This window comes from Taurulus bubalis (assembly GCF_910589615.1).
Source record: "Taurulus bubalis genome assembly, chromosome: 15".
Taxonomy (NCBI): domain Eukaryota; kingdom Metazoa; phylum Chordata; class Actinopteri; order Perciformes; family Cottidae; genus Taurulus; species Taurulus bubalis.
In genome coordinates, this window is record NC_136603.1 from 16,052,197 (window position 1) to 16,079,343 (window position 27,147).

General features: G+C 41.6%; 2 protein-coding genes across 2 annotated transcripts; one reads left to right on the forward strand and one right to left on the reverse strand.

Annotated features, from left to right (window-relative positions):
• Nucleotides 1-1,408: 1,408 nt before the first annotated feature.
• LOC306747826 (coxsackievirus and adenovirus receptor homolog) lies at nt 1,409-5,301 on the reverse strand (the record flags this gene model as incomplete). Its single annotated transcript, XM_079230926.1, has 8 exons — nt 1,409-1,866; nt 1,910-2,178; nt 2,349-2,472; nt 2,557-2,673; nt 2,815-2,979; nt 3,145-3,358; nt 4,779-4,945; nt 5,250-5,301. The coding sequence occupies 8 exons, from the start codon at nt 5,299-5,301 to the stop codon at nt 1,409-1,411; spliced, it is 1,566 nt and encodes a 521-aa protein (XP_079087052.1).
• Nucleotides 5,302-8,734: 3,433 nt separating this feature from the next.
• On the forward strand, nt 8,735-23,046 carry pou2f1b (POU class 2 homeobox 1b; the record flags this gene model as incomplete). Its single annotated transcript, XM_079230702.1, has 15 exons — nt 8,735-8,780; nt 15,418-15,483; nt 16,145-16,230; nt 16,973-17,068; nt 18,125-18,298; nt 19,306-19,426; nt 19,522-19,610; nt 19,821-19,994; nt 20,189-20,330; nt 20,474-20,619; nt 20,764-20,952; nt 21,207-21,321; nt 21,437-21,746; nt 21,857-21,942; nt 22,799-23,046. 15 exons carry the CDS (start codon nt 8,735-8,737, stop codon nt 23,044-23,046), a joined length of 2,088 nt encoding a protein of 695 aa, XP_079086828.1.
• Nucleotides 23,047-27,147: the final 4,101 nt, after the last annotated feature.

The following is a 27,147-nucleotide window of genomic DNA, read 5'->3' on the forward strand; positions in this document are numbered from 1 at the left end:
CCATTTTACCTGAAACAATGTTTTAACAACAATCCCCAAATTACTGCAGTAGATATGTGGCCTGAATATGTTAGCTACTATTATGTATTAATGATTGGCTGATGTTCAATGACCAAATTACGTCCATTGAGATATCCACTGAGTTTTTATGAAAAAATAAACAAACACACACAAAAGGTATGATGACACTATTAGTATACATTATAATTAAAGCCCTGCGTATCCACACTGTGACCTCTGGACATAAAAACCCCTCTCGGACATTGGCCTGTTGACTGAGGTCCTGATTAACTGATTTACCTCAAGTCTAAAGTTGTGTTCTGAATAGTTGATTGGCTCACAGATGTCTAGTAAAACTGTGTGTCATCTTCATCATCATCATCATCGTCATTATCATCATCATCTCAAACATACTTAAAGTTTGTCCTTGGGTATGCCAGGTAATAATAGCAACCACACAAATAGTCACTGTGTCACCAGTTTACTCACACTGGTGAAACAAGTCAGAAGTTACCAGGTTGGTTTGATTTAATCATATTTGGTGTTCTCAACTCATTTTCAAGGTTCAGTCAGACCAGGATTAATTACTGCAAAACTACAAAAACTACATTCTGTTGGATCACCGTGATTAGTGGTCCAATGAGCTCGTAAAACAGTAGTCAGTGTCACTAAGCTGCAAGCACCATCCAACTGAATATTCTCAAATAGTGGCCTTTATGCAGCATTTATGTGGGACCGGCTTATATAAGAGGCACTTCTAATTTAGGCTTTTTTACATAACAATTCAAAGTATTTGCAAGGATATGCAAATGTGTTTAGCGGCGTCTCTTTATGACATGACCTGGTGCCTTCAGACACAATGCGACAATGGCACTACTGCGCTCTGAAACCGATATTTCCAATGGCTTGGGGTGCGCTACAATAGCTTTTTGCTGCGTTGTGCAAAGTGCATGCATGAATATCTGTATGGCACGAGGCAGCCAGTTAGGCACAGAAGGCAAAACTAATCTTGTGTTGGTCGGAATTTCCTGAACTGTCCAACACAAGTTTGCACTCGTATCAAGACCTCGGGATGAAAGCAGGTGTGCTAGCAGGGTTAGTGCTAGCGGGGCTAATGCTAGCAGGGTTAATGCTAGCAGGGTTAGTGCTAGCACGGCTAATTTAGCGCGTTCTTCTTAGCAAGGGACAGTTGCATCTCCCTGGCTGGCAACAGCTAATGACGTGGCGTAAAGTTTTTAAATCTCCACCTATTTTGCTCTGTCGTCTGCGACTTCCCCGAGCACTGAGTCTGATGTGCACTGAACCAATCGGTGTGCAGCTCACGTCGCATCGTGTCCAAGGGCTTCAGATCCCAAAACGCAGTAGAATATTTTTAGTGCATAAAAAAAGAAAGAAGAAAAATAACGTTTTAGGGGATGTCGACGTTCAATAACTCAAGTTTATTAATTCCGGTTTCTGTTTTGATCGTCAGTGTAATCGAGACGATCGCGGCTTCCGCCAGACCGGTTGCGTTGATCGTCAAGGCGATCCCGACTTCCTCGGTAAGCATCGCGTTGATCGTCAAGGCGATCACGACTTCCTCGGTAAGCATCGCGTTGATCGTCAAGGCGATCACGACTTCCTCGGTAAGCATCGCGTTGATCGTCAAGGCGATCACGACTTCCTCGGTAAGCATCGCGTTGATCGTCAAGGCGATCACGACTTCCTCGGTAAGCATCGCGTTGATCGTCAAGGCGATCACGACTTCCTCGGTAAGTGTCGCGTTGATCGTCAAGGCGATCACGACTTCCACTATAATGATCATGCTGATCGACTCGACCACGACTCCCACTGTCCCGCTTACGTTCATCATCGAGACGATCCCGACTGCCACGGTAACGATCGCGTTCATCGTCAAGTTTATCGCGACTTCCACGGCGGTGATCGCGCTGGTCGTCCTGGTAACGGCGAGAGTCAACCACACTGCCCTTGACGTCACTCTTCTCTTCACCGCTGTCGTAACTGTGCTGATCGTCCTCCAGCGGGTGTGCAGCTCGACTGATGTAGTTGGTTTGAGGAACAACATCTTCGTCTTCATGCTGGTTGACCGGCTTCGTCTCGCTGGTTGACTTGTCGTCCCAGTACGGCTCTCCAGCTTCAGGAGCGTCTTTGTCATAAAACTCAACGTCTCCAGGGGCACTAACAGATAAACAGGGCGAAATACACAAATCAAAGAGAAATGGTTAGGTTGGGTTGCTGGATGACCTATTAAAACACCTATAAACCCACTTAGATACTAGCAATGAATGCAATAACGTTAGTGTCGTAGGTGGTTTACAGCGGCAGGAACACACACATATCACACACACCCTTCAGCATATTTGTCCTTTTTGCCCTTTTTCTTGCAATAACAGAAGATGATGATCCCCAGCAACACCAGGCCTGCGAGGACTCCTCCAATTATAGCTGCAGTGGACCCAACCTGCATGCTGGCTGGGGAGACAGGAGGAAAGACAAAGGGTTTTTACATTCAGCCCTGGGATAAGATCAGAAGGTAAATCTTGTTAAAACACTCACCGGACATCACAGCTAATGTGAAGTTGCAGCTGTTAGAACCAATACGATTTGCGGATGTGCAAATGTAGAACCCAGATGTTTCTCTTGAAATATTGAAGAGAGATAGAGCTCCATCCTCTGCAAAATAATGACAGAAATCAGGCTCAACAATTATGAGATGATGGGCCATTCCTTCCATTCACACTAATGAGGGGAAATCTCCAGCAGCCTGCTTCAATGTGTGCTTCAAAGTAACACACAGATGGTTGAAATGCATACTTTCGGTTGTCTTCAGTGGGAATTGTCTGCGAATGTTTTCGACACTGTAGGTCGTCCACTCATATAAGGGTTGAGGTGATCCCTCCTCAGACAGGCAGGTGAGAGTGATGTCGTGCCAGTACTCTGCTTTTCCCTCAACGCTGCAGATCGGCTTGGAGGGAGGCACTGGAAGAAAATAAAGAATTTAAGAAAGAAGATACAATCACTTTGCAGAACTTTGCAAGCAGAATTGATATGACATCTACATGGAGATAACATATAAATGCAATTATTCCCAACAGACAACAGATAGATAAATAGACTTAAAACATGCCGGTGGTTAATTCTCACCCAGGACCAAAAGGGCTGTGGCGGCCGCTAGTGTTCCCTCATCATCATTGAGGATCATGACACTGCATTGGTAATTGCGGCTGTCCTGCATGGTCACCTTTGTTAAGCGCAGTGTGCTCACTTGTCTGTCAATGTCGACCTCCACAAAGGCTCTGCCCTCATAACCAGGTGCAATGTTAATCGGATTGTTTATGAAATAGGTGGCCACTGAGAGCTAGAGAAATAAACACAAACATATTTTATAAACATATCTGATCACGACAATATAATAATACAATATGGTAATAACTCAGTACTTAATATTCACCAGTATCTTAATGATATAATCAATGTCATGTCACATTTTGACATGACATTACATAATGTCTAAGGATGGTATGCTGTACAATATGGGACCCCAAAATGTTCAATACTAAATAAATATATAAGACATTATTATATACATCAGATAAATAAATAGCATTAAAATATATAAATGAACCAACAATTTGTGAAATAATTACGTAAACTGTTATCAAATGTTATTTCATTATTTTTTTCATAATATCTGGAATTAAATCATTTTCATTTTGTTACAGACATTTTAATTACACTATTATTATTTTTTTTTTTCACCATTATATTGTCCTCAATATTGAGTTAATACTAATTTTCTGAGGAATAAACTGAGCTCCCAACTTCATCGAGCTTATTGGCCAGCTGTGTGGTAATATGCTAGTTTCTGTGTCTGTGCAGGAACCAGATTGTTCGTTCAGGATTACTTTAACATTGTACTTTATCTGCTCTTTATTCAATTTCCTTTTCAGTCCTCAAAGTCATTGTTGCCACAATACTTAATCTTTGATGTATTATTTGTTGTACTATTTATCAAATTACAAAATGTTGTGTTTATTGCAAAGTTTGCTGAATGAAAACTGTATCATACATTCTCCATCGAGTAAACATCCAATGTGTACAGCAGTTGGTTATGTGCAATATGTAATCTTATTCATAGGACAAAGGTCCTGGCCACTATAAACACTAGCGCTACAATTGGAACGTATCCAGTATCACATTCAGATAAAGGACAGCTCTTTATAGAAACTGTGATTCATCACAGCGAGTCATTGTCCATTTTCAGACCATTGTCAAAATCTTGATATAAAAATAGTCTATATTACTACAAACTAAAACAATCCCTCGTTTAGCAGTTGTCTTAGTGTGGGTAATTTTTTGAGGATGCTAGCAGATTGAAATATCCACAATAATATCAATATAAAATGGATATGTTACTAATGGGTGTTTATTACAGTTAAGTGATACTTTAGCAACTTGCGGATCCTACACATGTTTTCACACCCCACACTCCCAGATTTAGCTTCTGTTATAATTGTGTTGCCTCAAAGCCCAAGCTGAGTTAAATATGTGACACAACTGTGTTCAATTCAATACAATTCATTTTGTATAACCCCAAATCACAAACTACAAATTTGCCTCAGAGGGCTTTACAATCTAAACACATACAACATCCTCTGTCCCGGGACCTTCACATGCTAAATAAAGTAGTTCCCCTTCAGTATAACTCCCCACATACGGCTGCATTTAGAAGATGTTCTAACCCCACATTGAGCATGCAGCCATAGTAAACCTCTCACCATTGGTTCACCAGCAGTGTCAGGGTAACCTTCCCATGTGAGGACGAGTTGATTGGTGACTGGTCTGGCTGGGACGAAGGAACAGGTCAAAGTAATATCACCTCCTCTTGCAACCTCATATTCTTTCTCTGGAATAGAAACCTGCAAACTCCTGCAGCAGGGAAGTACTGAAACAAAAAGAAACATGTAACGTTGCTTTCATAGTCATAGAAGTGTATTTTGTATTTTTGAACAAAACATGGTAGAGAGACATTATGGATTTAATAAAAACTACTTCCACTACCCTATGTTTGTAAACTATAATCTGTTAGGTAGATTCAATACATTGTTTGGTCTCTTTTGAGTTCAACACAATCCTGCTTCCGGGTGAGTAGCAAGAAGTTGGATTAATGATTAACCCAGGTGATAATATAATAAAGGTGTGGTAGTGGTTTGTAGGAAAAAGAGAAAGAATACATGCATGAAACCTACCTGTGACGATCAGAAAGAGCTTTCGCCATCCAAACAGCCTGTTTGTGGTCATTGCTGAACGAGGAGGAAAATGTCCAGCGAGTAGAAAATCTGAAATTGATGTTCTCAGCCCAAGAACAAGAGTCCGCCTAACCTTCAAGGTGAACACCCAAGTATGGAGAAGTTAACATTTCCAGGTAATAAGTCAACGGCTATAGGTCACATGTCACCAGAGGACCAATCATTGACCTCCTACCCCCTTGATTCAACCTGCCTATTTGAGATGCATGTGATATGGAGGGGGCTAGACAACCAAAAAGACTTATAAAATATAAGTTACAGAGACAAAAAATATAGACGATAATGGATCCCTGATACAGACAGACATGCAGCATATGGACGGATAGATGGATAGATGCAAATTATTCAATGTCAAACTACTGTCAACAACTATGTACACAAAATAATATAGCCAATCTGAAATAAATCATTAAACTGATCACAGTCAGTAAAAACGTTGTTCCACATTTCAATGGATTTGAACGTACAAAGGTAGATCGTGTATCCTGCTGTTGTTCTCAGTTTGACCTGCAGGGTGCAGTAGTGCACTGACAGCGATGCTGCGTGTGTTCAATACAGCAAAAACACTATTAAAGTAATTGAACAGATACCTTTGATGTTGTTGCTTTAAATTGCTGTGGTCTGATCTGAGGTTTGAAAGGCAGAAGGTGAGAAGTGAAACTGGACTGAATACTGAAGTTTAAATATTTATTGTGTGTGGGAGGGAACTTAGATCTTACCTCTACAAGGCTCCCAAACAAAAAACTGAATTTCTCCACATCTCCAATAATACCATTTTACATGGAATAAATATCCTAATACTTTGTATAAGTAAAAAGTGTATGAAATACAAGTGAAACTCCTATGTTTAAAATCCTACTTCGGTAAATGTACAGTAGTATTACCAGCAAACAATGGTAGTGTAAGTAAAAGTACTCCTTCTGCAGAGAAGGTTGATACATTATTATTCAAGACATTATTGCTTCAATATGTAAACTTTTTTTTTTACTGTTATAGTATAGTTTAATCTAGAGTTTCCCAACATAAGGGTTTGGCCCCCTCCAAAGGGTCACATCTAAGGGGTCGTGAGATAACTAATGGGGTTGGAAATAAGACTAAACAAAGTTCTGCAAACATTCATGTTCTTTAAAAAAAACAAAAAAAAACAATATAAATAACAATATTTTGTGAAATATTAGATATGGGTCTCAAACTGTTATTTAAAATAAATCTACTTATAAACATTATAATGTGGCAAGGAGACCCAACCGAACACAGATTTTTGTCAGGTGTCACAAGCTAAAAAGTATATATATATATATATATATATATATATATATATATATATATATATATATATACATATATATACAGTATATATATACATATATATATACAGTATATTATGGTTTTTTAAAGTCTATTTTCTTACTGTTCCCGGTGCTTCTTACGTTTCCAATCAACTCCGTATGGTATGAAAATTAATTAGCAGACTTTCACAAGCTGAGCACTGCCAGATAAACCTGCTGAGGAACCCGAGGCAAATATTATCCGTTGTGACTCTATTAACCCCCTGTGGGTTGTAGGTACCCTGTTGCCTCTCATCATTATAGTGCTCACAATATACCACACATCATAACTTCACTAGATACCAAGAAACATACTCCTATGCTAGAATAATACAAACTCGCAACAGGTTTTCAGTGTGTTGCTTTATGTTTTTGTGAATATATGCTATGTGAGCACAATTTCCACAAAAGAATAAGGGTATTAAACAAACTGTTGACACACAAAATGAGGAAATTTGCTCGTGAACATGGACTTGCCCATTAACCGGTTGGTAATCAGCCTTATGGTGTTGTGGGTCCAATATTAAAAATCAAGTCTGCACTCGCTGTAACACTGTTGTTGGTTGTGCAGCTGAAGTGAAGGTTGATTTTAAAATACTGTCTTGCATTACCTTGTAACAATTGTTTTCCCAAAAAAGGATTGCCAACTTGATGTTCAGTGAGATGTGTGCACAACTTATTAAAACATTCAACCCACCTACAGTTATAAACGGTATATAAACACAGTTCATACGGTTTTCTTTATATCACATCGTAGTGATTTACAACACACTACATGTGTTGTAAATGTAGTTGTAAGCAGATGCAAGAACATGGAATATAAGTATTATAACTACATTATTTAATGTAATACTGTATTTATAACAACTGATGTATTTAAGCAGTACATAAATGATTGAAAGCTTTAATGCCCGAACAAATCCTTATAGTGTCATAAAACATTTATTATTTCAGATCATTCTGTTCATAATTCATTGATATGCTCAAAACTCATGACACGTAGAGCTTTAGAAGATTAATTCTTGAAAAAACTGAATAGGTATGGGGTTGTAATGTTATGGTTATCTGCAGTGCAGATTAATGAGCAAAATGCAGGAAGTGGCTGGGATAAAAGGAAACGTGTCCCCACTTCCCATCCCTTCATATTAGAGAAGTGAAATTTCCCTTCTCTGGTCAAGGCGAGGTCAACTGACAATTTGTCTCATTTTCTTTTTTCTTTTTCAGGATGGATGTAAAATTATATTAATTGGGTTCTGGACATATATGAGCATGTGCAAGTATGCAGGAAGCATATCTTGTCCTTAGTATGGCTAAATACCTAAGATTACAAATTTCAACAAAACATAAAAAAATGAAATCTCAATTTTCCTCAGCCTACAGCAATGATTCTACAAAGCTTCATTCTTTGTTAGGATTAAAAAAAAATAAAAAATGGAGATAAAACATCTTTAATAGAATAAAAATGTCTGTCCAAAAACAAGCAAAGGGTTGCTGCACCTAGATTTATTGCCAAAAAAAAACTCCTGTCAGTGTTGTGCATCTTAAGTAATAATTCAGCATTAATTTTGGGATACAATCAACTCATAACTCCTTTGTTATTGATGTCTGGGTCAGAATCACAGATAATTGAACATATAATAATGGTGATAATGACATAACCTTAAAGATTGTTTTACAGAAACACATGTTTTCTGTTTTTTTAATTTGACTAGTAGTGAGTCACTTAATACAGGCCTCTTTGTTGTAGAATCATTCAAAGTATTGTGAGCAGCTATATTGTCAGAGACCAGAGCAGCGCACCTCACGAGCTCGTTCTGCCTATTTCAGTCCAAATAGACAGCGTCAGAAAAGTTAGATGATTATTTAAGTATGTAAAATAAGCCACGGAGAACAACAACCCGCGCACACTCAACTCAGCTCAGCCGTTTGTCTGTGGTCGCGCACGCGCGCGTGTGTGTGGGTGTGTGCGTGTATGTACGCGCGTGTGTAGCGTGTGTTTGTGTGTGTGTGTGTGTGTGTGTGTGTGTGTGTGTGTGTGTGTGTGTGTATGCCACTACTGGTAGGCTCAGGGCTGGGATTTTGGGTTAAATATTCAAAATGGCGGACGGAGGAGCAGCGAGTCAAGATGAGAGTTCAGGACCAGGTAATGATTACAGCATTTTACATATTCATACTCATATTCAAACTGTCTTACTCGCGATGTGCGATAAACGGAGCGCAGAAGAAACGCGGACGAGTCTCCGAGGAGGACGACGTCCAGCTCCCACTCAGCTGTAGTGTGACAGAGGAAGGAACCAGCTATTGCAGTGCGATGGCAAATTACATGGAAAACATGCCTCCCCCCTTTGTGTGATTAGACGGCCGTACGCCGCTACATATTCATACCTCTGTCGACAAATACAATTTAGCATATTTTATTAGTAATCGGCGACGTGCCTCCGGTTCACATGTGATGTATTTAGATATTCGTCCAACGCAATCTGATTGAAAAGAGGAGCTAGCGGGCTCGGGTTAGCTCGCTGCTAGCGCTGCGCTTTGTGTTGCTGCTCGGCGACAGAGAGAGAGAGAGAGAGAGAGGGAGAGAAGGAGGTTTGCATATTCATGTTGGGGAGCCGGGCAGCGGCGGCGGCTGTTCATGTACCACTCGTATCTGGAGCGAATAAAAAAAAGGGGGAGCAAACATGTGTGTTGTGTTGTTGGGTGCGCGGTGTCGGCTCGAGCTGCTTTTCCACCGCGGAGCAGTTCCTCTCTCCGCCTTTTGTGCTCCGCGCAGCCTCGGCAGCCTGTTGTGTTATTCATGCGGGCCCGACGGAGCGCAGCGCCGCCCGGGCACCGACGAGGCGCCGCGGCTCAGCCGGGGGCCACACGGTACCCGGCTGTCAACACCGCGCTGGATGTTTATCTGAAGCGTTAAGCACGTGCTCGTGCGTTCAGCCGTTAAACGGTCCTCCTCACCGGCGCACTCGCCTCCCCTAACTTAGTCCTGTACACGATAACTTTTACCCTCGTTTGGGTTGAGCTGAGATCTCCGACATGATGTGTCGGGGTTTATAAACATGTAAACGGGGTCGTGCTCGACGCGGGCCTCCCGCCGCTCAGTGTTCACGTTACAACTACAGTTTGAGCACTTTTTGCCCCGTCGGGTCGGTGCCGATAGCGAGCTGTTCACCCATCTCATTATACTATTACATGTATTCGTACAACTTTTGATTCGACTGAGTCGTTTTTTTAAAACTTGGTTTCAATCTACAAAGGCCTTCGTTGTTGTGCGAGTTTTGATGGAGTCTGAATACAAAGCTCGTACCTGTGAATCCCCCCAGGCACAGGGAGGGGTAGTGAGGCCCACTTCCGGAAAGCACAATAATAACAGGCAGGGCATTCTTACTATTCACTCCCGGCCGGGCAAGACTCAGCTTGATGGCACTTCTTTTCTTTGCTCTGCCTAGTTCAGAGCGCCATTTAGTTTGTGTTAAAAGAACCAGGTTGTTGCAGTAACTCCTCAGAGGATGCGTTTTTATCATCTGTCATGCAAGGATTTCATGTTTTTACTTAACAGTTCTAGTAAATAGATAGGTTATGATTGGTTCGGACCATTTGTCTTTTGTATGTTTTTGCAGTAGTGTGCTTATGATACTGTGGCAAGCTGTTTCCTGCTTGTTTTATTTTTGACAATAAAATCCAGCTTTATGTCTTGGGCCTCACTGTTGCTTTTAGATTGTATTCCTTGTGATACAAACACACTATATTCATACCCTCCCCGTGTTGTTCTGAGAGCCACAGGGTAACTTTGCCCACGGTAACGACAGTGTCACATTACCTGCAAATATGTTTCCCAGAGAGACATGATACTGAATGATTTCCTGTATCTTAAGCCAAGCCAAGAAGAGGAGTTTGTTAGCATATTGTAGAATACAGTATATCCGCTGTCTGAAAATAGGATCACTTACTTAAAAAATAAAATAATTAACGTATTAAACTGGGCTTCTTAAAGAACAGACAAGAAATAATTTGGTCATCCTCACACTTAGGGTACTTTTCTCATTTAATCAGTTTTTCAGTTCCACTCTCATTCCAGCCTTGTAGTTCCATCATGAATATTCATTAATGTAAACACAGTTGTTATGAATAATGCATCACTCACAGTAATAAATTCAGGACATGCCATCTCAAAGTACTGAGACGGCCTCCATGAAGCTTTTTCACTGTGGAGGGACGGTATCATAACTAATCAGAGCTGTGTGGTGTGCTCAAAACAGATAACTACTTGTTTCTGGTGATCTGCAGTCCAAAACGCCCTGTTATGAATATGGCAACGTAACGCAGACATTTGGCTGAAGATCGGCACATTATCTCTAAAAGCACAAATAACATACTAAATGGTTGGGTTACATCGGACTATAGTAATGCGGTACGCATTTGGAAGAGGCACAAATATGGAAACCCTTTTTAAGAAGAAATAGCTATAGGTACAACAAGTGAGGATACACAATGAGATAATCCACATAATGGGAGGCCTTCACTAAAAGACCCAGAGGGGTTTAGGATTGGTGGATGCCATTTGGCATGTTGTCCCAGAGGACTCTCTTGTGTCTGCCACTGGTGAGATCACTAATACACATTTGCCAGACCTTCATGAAAGATTTTTATGTCACAAAGAGTTTTAAACTTTCTTTAAATATTCAGTCCAACAAAAATGTTGTTTTGTAGTTGCAATTATGTGCCCTCTTTATATAAATGAGGAAAAAGTGGGAGAGTTTTGCAGCAAGCAGCCAGGGTATGCGGTAAACCCTGACACAAAGTTACTTGCAGTTACAAGGAAGTGAAACCCGCACCACTTAAATAACGAGCAGTTATTGCTAGTATCAGCTACCTACACGGGGAATTGATATGTGTTTTCAGACTGCCTGCACCACCAAACTGTAGCAGTGAATCATGCTAACCTCCGCATGGACTGTTATGAAGTAGTTGAATATTCCTACTCTCACTCCCTAGAAACTTCACTTTAATTTAGTTGGATTGAATTTTCTAGCTGGCCTATAGACGTTTGGCTAATGACCACCCAAGAGATGCCGCTGTAGCTTACAGTGGTGTTAGCCGCATTGCCCCTCATCAAATTACAGCGCACCGTATTTAGTTCATTCTTGGCCTCGGTCCAGTGTTGCTGTTTGTACTATCTGTTGCCAGATTGCGTTGGTTTAATATGAATATTAAAAGCAATTTGAAATGCTTTGGGTATTCATGTTGATTCTGCTCTAACTGGGAAGCTTACAGTTGTTTGATTATAATTTCTCTCAAATTGAAAGATTATCTCTCGTGACTGTCCCAAAATTGCCTCGTGCTCAGACCGGTCCCTTTCCAGGAAACGTGGTCTTGATGCCTTCTGTGTTTTCAAGATGAAGAATATAGGTAGCCGGGCAGAATGTGGATGTACTAATTAAGTTTAGCTCTGTCTCGTGTTGAATCTCTCCACTCGCACTAACGGCTCTGCAGTGTTCAGCCAGCCTCTCCCATATTACAGTGCTAATGAGATATCTATTTAAAATTCCATTCGCAGGATATTTGTGTAAAGCATTGTTCCACAGCGGGGTTTTGCAAACCGATCAACCGAGTAACTACATGTTTTGAAGTGCACTGCTGATGACTGCCTTTGCATTCCCTTCTCCTTTGTTCATTCATTTGTTTGCATGATGTGATTGTTGAATAGGTTCGAAAGATTGACCCCTTCCAGATTCTTTACGCTGATGTGGCATCTGTATGGTTCTTCAAGTGGCCATCTTGTTTACCAGTAGTCTGGACTTTAACCACACAGTGCTGTTTGAGGAGATCAACGTGTAGAGTCTTAGTAATGTAGTGTTTGTTTATCGTTAGGTCCGTTATTTCCAAACAGGGGTACTTCTGCAGGTAGCAGAACTAGAGAATACTTAAAATATTTAAAAAAAGTGAGGATTAGGCTGCTTTACTTTGAAATAATAGACCTTTGTTGAGACAAAGCAAGGCATTGGTGTCACCGTTTTATTATTGTTTGATAGCCTTATCGGATAGTAAAAAAAAGATAACATGAGGATTTACTTAATATTTATTAAATTGGTAGTTATAGATGCATACATAGGATTACAAATTGGTGTTGGGCTGATCTTTAGTATGTTTATTTTATAATAATAATAATCAATGAACTACCGGCTACAATAACATTGCACATGTATAACACTATAGCATGACTAATTTGTGTCAGAGTTTGTCAAACTGAGGTAGCATGCGAGCAGAAACTAGAAATATACATCTAAAAATAACCAGAAAATGGTTGAAACATCTAGTTCCTGCCTCACCACGTGGTAGTCAAAAAAAGAGACCAATCATAATCAACACGGATTATTATGTCTATTATGAGAGCTATGTCACTATTGTCTCACTATTATGAGAGTGTCCACTTTTATTTGAGCAATAGTATATCTGAAATGATTGACCATGTAGATGATAAACAGAACAGGAATCAGCAACGACTTTGTCATTTTTTTATTCAAAAATATCCTTTGGTTCTCATGTCTCATTTGTGAGGATTTTCTGCTTTTCTGTGACATTTATCATAATAAACCCAACAGCTTTGGGGTTTGGACTGTTTGTCGGATAAAGAAGGATTTTTTAAAGACTTCTCCCCATCAGCTTTAGACATTGGTTCTTAATCAGTTCAAATGACCACATTTTGAACATGAACAGTGTTGATGAAGGGGCACTTGAACTCATCTGATGGGGGCCTTTCAGGAAAAAAAGGTTGCGAACCACCACTGGTCTGCAGTGGTGCTTCATGTGAGCATGCTGCTGTTTACAAGCATTGCTTAGTGACTGAAGACTTGCCCTCATGCTCTCACTATGCTGATAACGGTCTGTTTGTTTTTCTGTACGTTTTGTGTTGACGCTACCGTGCCCTCTTGGCACTGTTTGATCTGGTCAGCTCGTATGTAAATGCCTTTCATCAGGCAGCGGGGTAGGTGAAGAAGTTGATGAGAGTTTTATGTAGGAGCGGTTGTGGTGGATTTAGTTCGTAAGCTCCTTCCCCTGTCGACCACAATACAGCCATGCATTACTTTCTAGTCATTCTGATTCACTGGACACCAGTGCAGCACCATAGCGGGGCTGTTTCCCCGCTGTATTAACTCCTACAGCATGCTGGAAATGAATTTAAAAGAGCTCCAAAATGAAATACTAATGGAATGTAAAGCTAATCTAAATATGCTAATCCCCAAACACTTCATAAACATAGACAGCAACAGCCGCCACCCACTCTCTGTAGTCGCTCGCTGAGGAATGCTTTAGCCACAGGGGGTCTAGCAGTAATGACAGGCTTGTGGTGGATTAATGTGGAGTTATTTATTTCCGATTGAGCGAGTCCCCCTCCCACTCTTACCCTTTTTTTCTTCTTTTTTTTAAGCAGTTAGGCCATGACTCCTGGAGATACTTCGAACGAGCAGTCTGAGACGTTCTATTAATGCGGTCCGCCTTGCTAACATGTCCAGACTGCTGCAGACAAGCCTCACATTGCATTCTGGGATATCTCCCGCCCTTTACCTGCTCTTAGCTAATTAGTTTTTAGCCGTGCACTCGCACAATAATTGGTCTTGTGCTGCTGCCTCCCCTCCCTGTGCTGCACCAAGTGCTAGTTTGAGCACTTCTTTTCCCCGTCTCTGTGTCGTCCTTATTCCCCGGTTTTTTATCGTCCTCCAAAAGCCATCCAATTAATATGCTAATGAGCTGATAAATATTTATAGCGGTTTAAATTATGCAGAAAGCTTTCAGAGCCCGGTGTGAAATGCGTCGCTCGCAGGACTTCAAAGCCTTGCATTGCTAACGAGTTAGGGGGAGATTTGCATACGGCTTTAATCAGCTGAATACTGATTATGCTTCATTATAGAGTTGGAGATGGGGGGAGAGAGAGAGAGAGTGTTGGAGGAGGCCGCCAGCTGCACTTGTCATTTGTTTCATTCCAGAAAGAGGGGTTGAACTTTTTCAGAAGTACAGACAATCTTGGCGAGAGAGCGAGAGAGAGAGAGCGAGAGAGAGCGAGAGAGAGCAAAGTAGGCACTGTAAAAGGGAAAGGGGCAGCAGAGCTATAAGGAAAGAAAAGAGTGCACAGAGAGAGAGAGAGAGAGGGAAGGAAGGAGAGCTGTTTGCCTAAACGCTGTTGGCTTTCCCAGTGTGCGTATCCCAGTGTTGTTCAGTGAACCGTGAGGTGGACAGTGCCACGGTGTCTGTGTGTAGTTCTGGTTGTATTGAACTCTGCTCGCTGCTGACCAGTGGAGAGTGAAGAGAGGGAGGAGGAACAGAGCGCCGGACGCCCTGCCGGTGGGTTTGCCCGGTAGATGCAGTTTTCCATGATAGTTTCTGCAGCCATGCTGGAAAACACAGTTGGAGTGAGAGTGGGTGAGTTTTCAATGAGGCTGTGATGGAGCTCCGCAGGGTTTTGTTGCCGCTTGGCGTCCTGCCGTGAAGCGGTGACGGTCGGTCTGGCACCCTCTGCGTTAAATGTCGCGTTTGTTGTTTTTAATGTGACGGTTATTACGCCATCCTCATGCAGTTGGTTTGCGTTGGTGATTTTACTCATTAATGTCTGCCACTTTGAATGGTGAATGTGACATAAATGTAACTGCAAAATAGGAATGTCATGCAATTATGGCATATACTCCTCACGAGAGTGCCCCCTCAAGTCATAGAGACAGGACTGTTATGTTTCTACTGGCAGCGGGTGTGAGTTTGTCTCACTATCTGTCTCTGTATGGCTCTTCCAGATGCTAAAATGAATAATCAGTCAGAAACTACTAAATGTGCAATGGAAAGTGGTGACGGGAACACCGGTGAGTGACCTCCAGCTTTTTTTTCCTTTTTCCTTAACGGGACAGAAATCAGGCTGTGCAGAGTTTTACCTCATTCAACAGGTTTCATATTAACAGCCAAAATACAAACGTCTGCAATAAAAGTCAGAGAAGACTCACTACTGTGTCTCCCTCTGGATTATTGACTCATTGAAAAACGACATGGCAGCTTTCTAAAAGTCCTTGTCTTTGTCAAATGAAGAGTTTACCTCACCTTTTGAATATCCCACTCATTTGCTCTGTCTGTAACACAACTGATCGAACTCAGAGTGAACATAGTAGATGCAGTGCTCATCTTTATATTCCTACTGTGTAATGCTCAATTAAGTCAACATTAATGCTTTCCGTTTTAAGTGTCAATATCTTAATTCTGCAATGATTCACCGACCAAATTCATGCAGCTGTGTAAGGACTTTGAATCCCCATCACAGCTGCTGTCACTTTAAAAAAAACATGTTTTCCTTTCACTTGTTCTCCTTAAGCATGCGTCCACAGGCTCATTGTGGGCTTCTAGTATTCTGTTCCTAATTTTTGTGTTAAAAATAACAAGGGTGTAAATTATGTTGCCAATTAAACCACAATGAAAATCATGTCCTCTGTTCCTCTGACAGCACGTTTCATTAACTGTGTTTTGTATCCTCAGGAATCCAAATCAATGGGTTTGACTTTCAGAGGCAGACGATGCCGACCACAATCACTAATGCACACGCACAAGCCCTCCTCCAACAGGTAACACATGAACACACCAGCACACACTTTACCATCAGTGTCTTGTTGTGTTAGTGGAAGGAGTCGTCACAGATAATGTTTTGGTGTAATGACACGTCTGAATTGTAGTTTTACAATGAAATTAGGTCTGAAGTTTGAACAAAGGTATGCTCATCTGCACTCGCATATGCACAAGCAGAAAGAGTTCATTTAAATGAGCCAGGCGCTCCTTGTGTCGCCTGGCAACACGGCAGATTAATCAACCCTGTATGCTAATTAGCTGCTCTGCGGTTGCTCGGAAACAGATGGCAGCAAATATGCAAATCTATGCAGAATTTACATGCACTGCATAACAGTTATTTTAATTAGCATCTCAACTCTTCCCCTCCCTTCCCACTCACTTTCCTTGTCTCTGAAGGCTGCAGCACATTTAAATACCCCCTTTCTCACTTCCTTTTTAATTCAAATTCCTCTCCCTGCTGAAAGACTAAAGGCTCATTCTCAGAAAGCCACTCAGGTAGCACAGAGATTTCATGTTTTATTGTTTTTTTAGCTTATTTTTTTATTTAGACTGCTCCTTTCGAACTGAATTAAAACATCCTTTCAAATTGCTTTCATTGAAAACATTTTGGATCTTGTTGTTGTTTTTATGATTAAAAACTATGGCTTATTTGACCATGCCTGCCTCATGCTGTCAGCAATTGTCAGTTATGCCTGTAGGAAGATTTCTGCTAAGCCTCCCTCTTTGCTTCACCTCCACTAGTCTAAGTCGGAAGACTCGAGTGCTCTTCCGACCTCCGTCCAGCAGAGCGTATTGCCTCAAACCCAGCTAATGTTGGCCGGGGGACAGATTGCAGGAGTAAGTGGCCTGTTGCCTCTTTGCTTTGAGTTCAAAGTTAGTCGTGACCATGCATCTGGGGCGACACCTCGACATGATCAGCCCTCGCTGAAAGTGCGGGGGATGAAATGACCGCTTGCCCTGATTCTGTGGCTTCTGTGTCTGCCTGTTCATCCCAGTGATTGTCAGGCTATGTCCAAATTATTTTCGTCGCAGAAAATGGAGGGACGGGTGTTGGACATAGCCTTGATGTGTCTGCTCACTCATGGTCAGCCAACATGACACATTCCATCCCCATCCATGTTCTCCCGGGGGCCATTGCTGTAGTTGAGACGACCCGCCGTTTTGAATTTGAATGCGGCTGCTTTGCCGGAGTGAATGTTTACCGTGCATGTGGATCTGAGTTTGAACAGGACATCGACATGCTCTTTTGCACTTGTGCCTTTGCTCAGCTGCATGAGTCTTCTCTCCATTTTGCCTGTCTGGGCTCATATTGGTGTTGCCACAATAACGACAGTTTTAGGACAACTTTGACACCTTTTTATGAAAAGTAAAATTCAATAGATAAGTGTAGATAAAGTCAGAATGTTGACCTAAATAGCATGATGGTGAATTTACTTCACTATATTTCTGCGCACACAAAATAAGACTAATAAGGTAAAGGAGATCAGGCTGCGACTAGTTCATGACAGTAAACTGGAGCAGCCATTTAAACAATTGTTGGCAACCGCATCAAACAATGCAATCCACCTGTTGTTGATGAAACTGAAGCAATTTATTTTATTGCAGTTAATGGGGGTAGATTCCTTGCCATCTTGTCTAGACCAGTGTGTAAATGTGTAACTACTCTTTTGTAAGTTAAATATTACACCTTTCATGGGTATCAAAGCCTAAACTCAAGTTTTGTGACAACACTAACTCATCCAATCTCTGATACAACATAGAACTGATTTCTTTAAACGCTACTTATATTCTCTTCTCTTTCTTTGTCCCCTCTACTTTCCTGACCTCCTATCATGACCGTGTCCCTCTGTCCGCTTGCCCACCTCCCTCTCTGTCTCTGTCTCGGCTCCTCAGTTGACCCTGACCCCAGCGCAGCAGCAGATGTTGATCCAGCAGGCCCAAGCTCAGCTCCTGGCTGCAGCCGTGCAGCATTCAGCCAACCAGCAGAACTGCACCACTGGGGCCAGCATCTCGGCCTCCGCAGCCACACCCATTAGTCATCTGTCACAGCCCATCCAGATCGCCTCTGTAAGACCCACTCATCCAGTGTTTCTGTTTCTGCAAATCCTTCATGTATATGTATACAAACTCAAAGCCATGCAAAGGTTTTGAATGAAGCCGACTGTCTAATTTGGATAGTTGCATTCTGTTTTAGTCAAATTTATTTGTACAGTTCGGCCTTGCTTGTACATAGCTCCGTGCACACATGCCAGTCAACTGGAAGTCCATTCATCTCTATGGGCTGTCCTTCTGTGATTTACCATTTGTTTGCAAAACTCCTCCTTCTGTGGAATCTGCTCGGAGTACATTGAAAACATTAACATTTGTGGCAGATTTCGGACATGTGTGCATGCCATGTGTGCCACAGAATGTTAGCATAAATTCAGAATAAGCAAATTGGCATGAAAATAGCTCTATTTCTACATTTTTGCAAGTGAAAAAATTTGACAGCATATTTAGCTAACGTTGGTAGCATGCTAGCTGTGTAACACTATGTTCATTATACGCGATTATGGACAAAACTGTGGCAACAAGGTGCCATTTTGCAAACAATACAGGACTTACAGTAGACAGGATTTCTTTATCTTTATGAATGTTTTTTTTATTACCTGAATCAACTGCTGACTGTCTTTCTGGAAACATTTCACAAACTGAAATGTGGATTATATGGAAATGATACTAAAATATAAATAACTATTACAAAAAACAGTGCTAATTATCTGGTCATGGTTCTGGCTAGGATAATTGCTTTATGTGTATGACAGTAGAGTACTGAGAACATTGAACATAACGATATTACCACAAATAACTAATTACAAATTCAACAGTGGTCGGTATATAGTATTTATTCCCATAATTGACACACCCTGCTTATTAGAATAAAATGATAAGAATCACAATATTGTGATTGATGAAAAAAAACAAACACTTGTAATGTATTCTCTCTAATGGTGTAATGAGTTATCTGTCACAGCTGTGTTATAAACTGCTAATTTCTCGACATGAATGTAGTGATAATTGTTTTTTTCACGCAGCAGCTACAGCCGCAGAATCTAAGTATGCCTCAGTTTGTGCTGCTGCAGCCCGGCCACCCGATCGCCACACTACAGCAGCCTACTCAGTTCATCATCTCACAGCCAACGCAGGCCCAACAGGGTGAGTTAAACGCCCGCCGTGTAAGATCAGAGGTATACTTCATATATTTGATTGTTGTTATAGCAGTCTTTAAAACAAAGTCTTCCACTCTCTAGGCATATTGCAAGCCCAGAGTCTTCTAAATCTACCTCAAAGCCAAGCTAACCTCCTGCCGACTCACCAAAGCATCACCCTCGCAACTCAGGTTGGTAATGATGCAAGCCAACTGACAAATGTGTTTCAGTCATGCCGCTTTCTCTTCGCCAACTGTAATCCAGGTGTTTGAATCCAATCACATCTCAAAACAAACGTTTATATATTTGCTTGGTGCATTTTCTCTTTGCCACTTGTATCTTTCTACATTTGCAGACTCTTCTTTAACCCAATAACAATTACATTGTGTATTTTGCTGCAGCCTGCCACTCCAACCCGCACAACAGCAGCCACACCTATTCAGTCCCTGCCCCACAGTCAGACACCACCCAAACGGTTAGACACCCCCACCATGGAGGAGCCCAGCGACCTGGAGGAACTGGAACAGTTTGCCAAGACCTTCAAACAGAGGCGCATCAAACTGGGCTTCACACAGGTGTGTAACACTGAATAGATTGATTGATCCTCACAGTCTCCGTGGTTGTAAGATTAGCATTTCAAAGTATTTTTTTCACACTCTAATTCATAGTGTATAGAGCAACAATGAACTCAAGTTATAGGTGAGTCTTTCCTGCAAGCTTTCTTTTTTCACGTTTCTCCATCTCACTCTGTTTCCCTCCTTCTCACCAGGGGGACGTTGGCCTGGCCATGGGGAAGCTGTACGGAAACGACTTCAGCCAAACTACCATCTCTCGCTTTGAGGCCTTGAATCTGAGCTTTAAGAACATGTGCAAACTCAAACCATTGTTGGAGAAGTGGCTCAATGATGCAGGTTTGTCCCTGAACCCCTCTGAACAAAGTGCTTGTATGAGGATTCAAAGCTGTAATGGGCATAGAGCCGCATGGGCTGTGACTCTCTACAGGGCCTTGTCTTTACCTCTCCTCCTTTCCTTTGTGTCGGTGCTGTTTGTGCAGAGAGCCTGACATCTGACCAGTCCCTGTCCAGCCCCAGTGCCCTGGGCTCCCCGGGCATGGGCATAGAGGGGATCAACCGCAGACGGAAGAAGAGGACCAGTATTGAGACCAACATCCGAGTGGCCTTAGAAAAGAGCTTTCTGGAGGTTCGACACTAATTTTCCTGAAGTCAACAATATTGATCTAAGCAGGAAAATTCTGTTTAAGCTTACCATTCAGTGTTAAATGAGTAACATATGTACAGATAATAGTGCTCACAGGGAATCTCTGGCTTTTTTGCCCTCTTCAAGCAGAACCAAAAACCTACCTCTGAAGAGATCACCATGATCGCTGACCAGCTCAACATGGAGAAGGAGGTGATTCGGGTCTGGTTCTGCAATCGCCGGCAGAAAGAGAAGAGGATTAACCCCCCCAGCAGCTGCATCAGCATAGGAGGCGGCACCACCATCAAAACCCTCTTTACCCCCAGTAGCCCTTTGGTAAGCATGGTCACACTTAAGTGTTTCCTCAAGGACTGTTTTCTAGATTGTGTGAGTGTCCGTTCTGTTTTAGGATCAATTTGAGGATCTATTCCACTTTTATTTGGAGCTTTATCGTGACATATGGTTTAGTTAATTGTTCTCTAGAATTGGCTACAATGCCAAAAGATTAATTATGTTTGTTGGTAGCTGTAGCTCGTTGTCTCTCTTAACACAGTCGCTCATTCAGTCCTCCCTCTCATTCTGTTGCCCAGGTGGCCAGCACAGCAAGCCTTCTGAGCAGTCCAAATATTAACACATCCACCACTCTGACTGTAAACCCAGTGATGCCTCTCACCAGCACCAGCGTCTCCAATTTGTCGTTCACAGGTGTGTAGAGATGTGCTCGCCATGTGTGTTTGCCTTATTGAAAATATGTGACTAATTACACAAAATGATAGACATTAACGTTAACCTTATGTTTTCTCCCCACGCTTCCTCAAAGGCACGACAGTTGGAGGCACAAACACGGCATCCGTCATCTCCACTGCACCTATATTTACTACAGCCAGCTCTCCGTCTTTAAGTCCCTCGCCAACGACCATCATGTCCAATAACTTAGAAAGCAAGATGCAAACCATCGTCAACCAGGTCCCGACATCCATAGCCACCACTTTAGGTGCGGGTCAGGTGATGGTGTCGGCATCAGGGCTGTCCGCGGCGCTGCAGGGTGCACAGTTACCCGGCAGCTTTGCTGCTATGGCTGCTGCTGCTGGGCTCAACTCGGGACTGATGTCCTCCCAGTTCAATCCGGGGTTAGTATAGGTTATGTTCAAACAAGGCCTCTCATTGCTGCCACTATAGTGTTGACTCAGTGTTCAGGTGTCTTCTCTCTTGATTGAAATGATCTCGTCTGTGTGTCCAGGGGAGCCCTGCTCAGTCTGACCGGCGGCCTCGGCGGCACGCTGAGTCCTGCCCTCATGAGCAACAGCACCTTGGCAACCATCCAAGGTGTGTATCAATGTATGTATATCTTATTCTTTCCACACTATACACACTCAATACAGTCCCAGTTTTATGGTTTGGAGGTGGGGTTCCCAACCTTTTTGCGTATGGACAGTTTTGTTGCAGATTGGCTGACAGAAACGAGAGAGAGAGCGTAAAAACTAATCTAGAAGCCCAAACCAACATTGTTTACTCCGTAGAGCATATCATAATGGTTACTTATTGAATTCAAAGAATACAGATAGACTTCTCAGCAAAATCCAGGTAATGTTCTCACATGTATGTGCAGCTGAATGCTGTAATAATGGCGGTGATAAACTTAAAAACTATCATTTAAAACCAGTATAATGGTTTATAATTTGACAGGAAGTGATGAGGAAAAATGCAGCACAAACTTTAACAAGTTCATGGGTATTCTACCAAACCTGACTAATTAGGAAACTGATGGATACATCAATCCATAAATAAAACAAAAAATAACATGTCTATAAAATAAAATGAAAATTCATCATGGGTTTATGTAGATAACACATTGTTCGCATAATTTGTTTAATTAAAGCAAAATTGAGGCCACAACTCATTTGCATGTTCAGAGCAAAGTAATTCAGGCCACGCCCCTGAGGTTAATAGTGCTGAGAGAGGCAAAAGAAAACAATCCTGCTGAGAGATAATACAGTTTGATGATGAACCAAAAAAGAAAGGGAGACAATTATAATATATTCTAAACCAATATAAGTTTTTAATGTATTTCCTTTTGACTGATAAGCAGCTTTAGTCCTCCGCACATTGAAACGGATCCTCTCAACCGTTCCGCCCACTCGCTCTCCGTCTAAACACACCAACCTCCCCCTCTCCTCCACAGCTCTGGCTTCGAGTGGCATCACGTCTCTGGATGGCAGCAACCTGCTGTTCGCCAACACCGGTGGCACGCCGATCTTCCTGACCCCCCAGAACCTCCAGAACCTGTCGCTGCTCACCAGCTCCCCCCTCAGCCTGGTGTCGGCCGGGCCGGGCGGGCTGCAGCTCACTGCTGACGCTCATCATCAAGCCACCACGGCTGCTGTGCCTGTGCAAGCCTCGACCATTACCACTGCCTCCAAGGCTCAGTGAAGCCAGCCAGGCTGCATCCTGAATTAACGCCCTATTTCTTATGTCGTGCACTACTTTCACACCATGTAGGGAATAGGGAGGCTGTTTGATATAGGCTCTGCGCTTCACTAACCACCCCACATTCTTTCCACTGTATCTATCATTATTTAATCCTTTTGCTGCCACCAAAAAGAAAATAACCTCAAATGAGGTTGAGGTTGACTTTTTATTTTTTTATTTTGTTTCCTGTTGTTTCCTTTTATGATTCTTGGATGTTGTTTTCCCACAAACAGTAGCCACATAGACACTGTTGTTGGCCTGCCGCTCCTCATGAACCTTGAAGGGTGTCCAGGGAAAAGAATATATATATATCCTCTGCACCATCAAGCGGTTCACGTTTTGTAATTATATATGTATATATGTGTGTGTATATATACATATATGCATATACATACATACACAATATATATCCTCCTATTTCCAGGTCAGAATTTTGTCTGAAATACTTCTAACCAAAAACTTTAGGATTTTGCTCTTTTAACATTCAAACTAAACGATTTACTACTAATTTCACTATATTCATCGTCACTAATGGGGATTTGTGTGTCACCCCATCTTTAATTAACTCGTTTAGTTTTTTTGGACAGGCCTTGATGTAAATCATATCAGTTATATTGTAGAGACTTTTTTTTGTTCTTTTGGCTTCCCGGCCTTTTTTTTACATTTTCAGAACTTTGTAAGTCTAATATTAAGTTAAGATTTAACTATCAATTTTTAATCGTGGTTATAAGGCTTTAAAAACAAGTAATAAGTGGCCGATATAAAGGTTATCATTGCTTTAAGGTTCAGAGGGACAAGATGTGTCTCTGAGTCTCTCTTTCTGGAAACACTGACTTTTACACTTTGCTGCGGTGGCAGAGTCGCCCCCGTGCTTTTGTAAAATGACGGTCTCGCTGCGGATTATCGACACTGATAGAAAATGACTGAAAAGATTGCGTTGCGAGCTTTATAAAGAGCTGCAGACATGTAGTCCTGTCGGGTTAAGGGTGATTTGTTTTGGATGGTAATCTATTGGAAAACTGTACATTTTGTTTGGATTCAGAGGTAGAAAGTCTGCATGTGTTGTCTACAGCTCAGGCAGATGCTTAGAGTTCAGTAACTGCATGATCCACAAGGACTGGCCTGTTTTTGGGAGGACTAGTCAGGGGGTATGGTCATTATACCAAATGTATGGTGGCATTGGCTAGATGGGGTTATTGTATTGTGTTTTTGTTTAATTTTTTTGATAGTAGTACCGTCGTATCTACTTGTGCACAGTATCTGTACCAAAAAACTGGATTGATGAGCTGCAGTCTGCCTGTCTTGGGAGGAATGAAATTCTGTCTTTTATTTGTCTGCAGTCATTCGACTGGCTTACGTACTTTAAGATATACCAAAAATATTTGTTAAAATAATTGCTGTGTGTAGTCGGTGTAGCTTAGTCGAGTCAATATATTTATGAGTACAAAATCTCTCTTCATTCAGAATATAGAAATGCAATATTTTGATGATCATTTTCCAAAGATGACCTTTTTTATTATTTGACAAGAGTGTCTCATCGCTCAACTTTTTAATTGGCAGCACAACTGACCAAAAAGAGGGTGATTGGCAGGTTGGGGAACAAGAAAGTAGTTTCCTTTGAATCTTCTGAAATTGTTTTGCTTTTTTTTTAATCACAGGGGCCGCCCCCCCAACGCCTGATCCTGGTTATCGCTCAGCCATTTGATGGCTTTGTTTTCCTTGTCACCTGTTTTGGCATTTTTTGGTAGCAGTTTGGGACTTTTCTGAAGCGCAATGGAATGGTTCCGTTTTTAGTTTTTTGTACTAATATTCAGCCATAAAACAACAGCTTCAACCAAAGTAGTTTTCCCCAGTAGTTTCTGTACCTGTCCGAGCACGCAAGTTGACGTTCACACGATCTCTACTCCCCACACTGCTGATAAATTATTGTCCCTCTTCTCCCACCTCGGTCAATACCGGATATTCCTGATTTGGTGCTGCTGGATACGGATCACAGAAACTTAGCTTTAACAACTTGCTGCTGAAACTCCTGGTGGAGTTGAGCTGTCGATAGGCCTGCATGCTCACCTATAGCTTTATGACTACGCCCTGTGAAAATCAGGCTTTATGGTTTCCACCTCCCTTCTGGAGGGCTCGCTTATAAAAATGCATCGATTGGCTCATCAGATAACAACGTAACACACCTCCTCTCAGTGCCGCCATTTTGAACCAGCATGCTATGGAAAATATCCTGCTGCCTAAATCTGTCCGCGGACTATTACTGTTAGGTGCTACACATTCAACCAAACCACACACGCAACAAGTAGTATCGTTCTGCTGCTGTCAAAAACAATAAATTACCACGTGATGATAAAATCACTGAGACCATAATGGGTGTGATCTGTCCATGTTATTCTCTAGTGTACTTCTTTTCTGTTGTTGAATTATTTTTGACTGAATATACCTCAGCAGCACTTAAACATACGATTCACCTTTAGGCATTTCTGTGTATCGAACAGTGTAGAATGTATAATTACTGTCTGGCTCGCCATTCAAAGTTTATACTGATGAACCATACATAGGAACCACACATGAAAGGACAACCTACTACTGCTATTTTCTAGTACTACTATTTATGGGGTATTTCCAGGTTTAATTATTATTTTGAGATCCTTCTTGCCAAAGTAAAAGCCTTTCTCTTTGCAGCTAGCCGGGTGTCTGGCTGCTCACGTTGCTGGTTTCCCCGTCTTTAAGGCCACAACGGGCCGAGAGGACCCAGTCCTGTTCCAGTGCTGTTTGTAGTTCCTGAAGAGTTGAACATGTGCTCGCAAGATAAAGCAGTTGTCATCGGCACCATAGGATGTTACTGAAATATTTATCTGAATTAGAGAAACGATCTTTTCTTAATTCTATACATATAAATATATATATAAACACGTGTAAGATATTCATATTTTATATTTGAACCAGTATGTTATCAAGACTGAATGTAGTGTTTATCATGCTCACTCGAAAAAGAAAAAAACTCCCCTAAATCTTCCCTTTTTACTATTGCAAAAGAGCAATTTCTTTTTCTTTTCTTTTTTGAAAACTGACGACCAAAAAATAAGAGAAGAAATCTGAGACCACGCCCCAGGTGCGTGAGTCGCTGACACCTGCGTCTGTCGTGTATCTGCGAGGTCTTTTCAACAGGAAGTGTTTGTTCAGGCGCTCCTGACTCTGAAGCATCTGATCTTAATCTTTTAATAGATTATTATTTTTAGTCGTTGTGGACTTGATTTGTTGTGCTGTCTTTAACAATCATTTAAATTGTTTTCTTCTTTTTTTTTATATATATATATTACTTTATGCCTTCAATTGTTTTGTATAGTGTGAGAGGGCAAGATCACTGGCTTTCTTAGTTTGACAAAGAAGATTAACATTATCATTTATGCCTTATTGTTACGTAGAAGACATGAGCATTGTAGCATTGTTTTGTGTGTGTGTGTGTTTGCGGGTGTGTGTGTGAGTGTGTGTGTGTGTGTGAGAGCTTGAGCGTTGAGCTCACCTGGTGCATCGTTTTCACTGAAACAAAACCGTGTACTTTGGGCATTTTGGAGCGTGGGATGATTATGTTGCTACCTATGATTTTAGGTGTGACTCCGACAGGTTGCGGATACCTGTGAGAAAAGCTTTACTAATAATTCCAGCAGGTGGATGCGTGTGAGAGTGAGTGTCTTTATAAAGAGAGAATAGGGAGGGCCGTCTACAAACCATTATGGTGTATTTCCATCTTTCACCGGGTGTTTGAGAGCGATTTTTAAAAACATTTGTGAGACATCAGAGTACCTATTTAGTTTTTGTCCAGAGGAGGGTCACTACTGATTAACGAAGGCCTAAAGCACGTCAGTTCAAAGTACAGTTTGTGGTCATAGTTGGACTGTTTAATCTCCACTAATCTGATTTTATTAACTATCAACTGACGGTCTTTTTGCCGCTGGCTTTGCTTTAGTGCTTTGGTTTCATTACGTGATCCAGAGATTTCACGATGCTCTGGTGGATCAGCCTTGAATCAAGTTGTAGTTTGTCGACCCACCACACTGG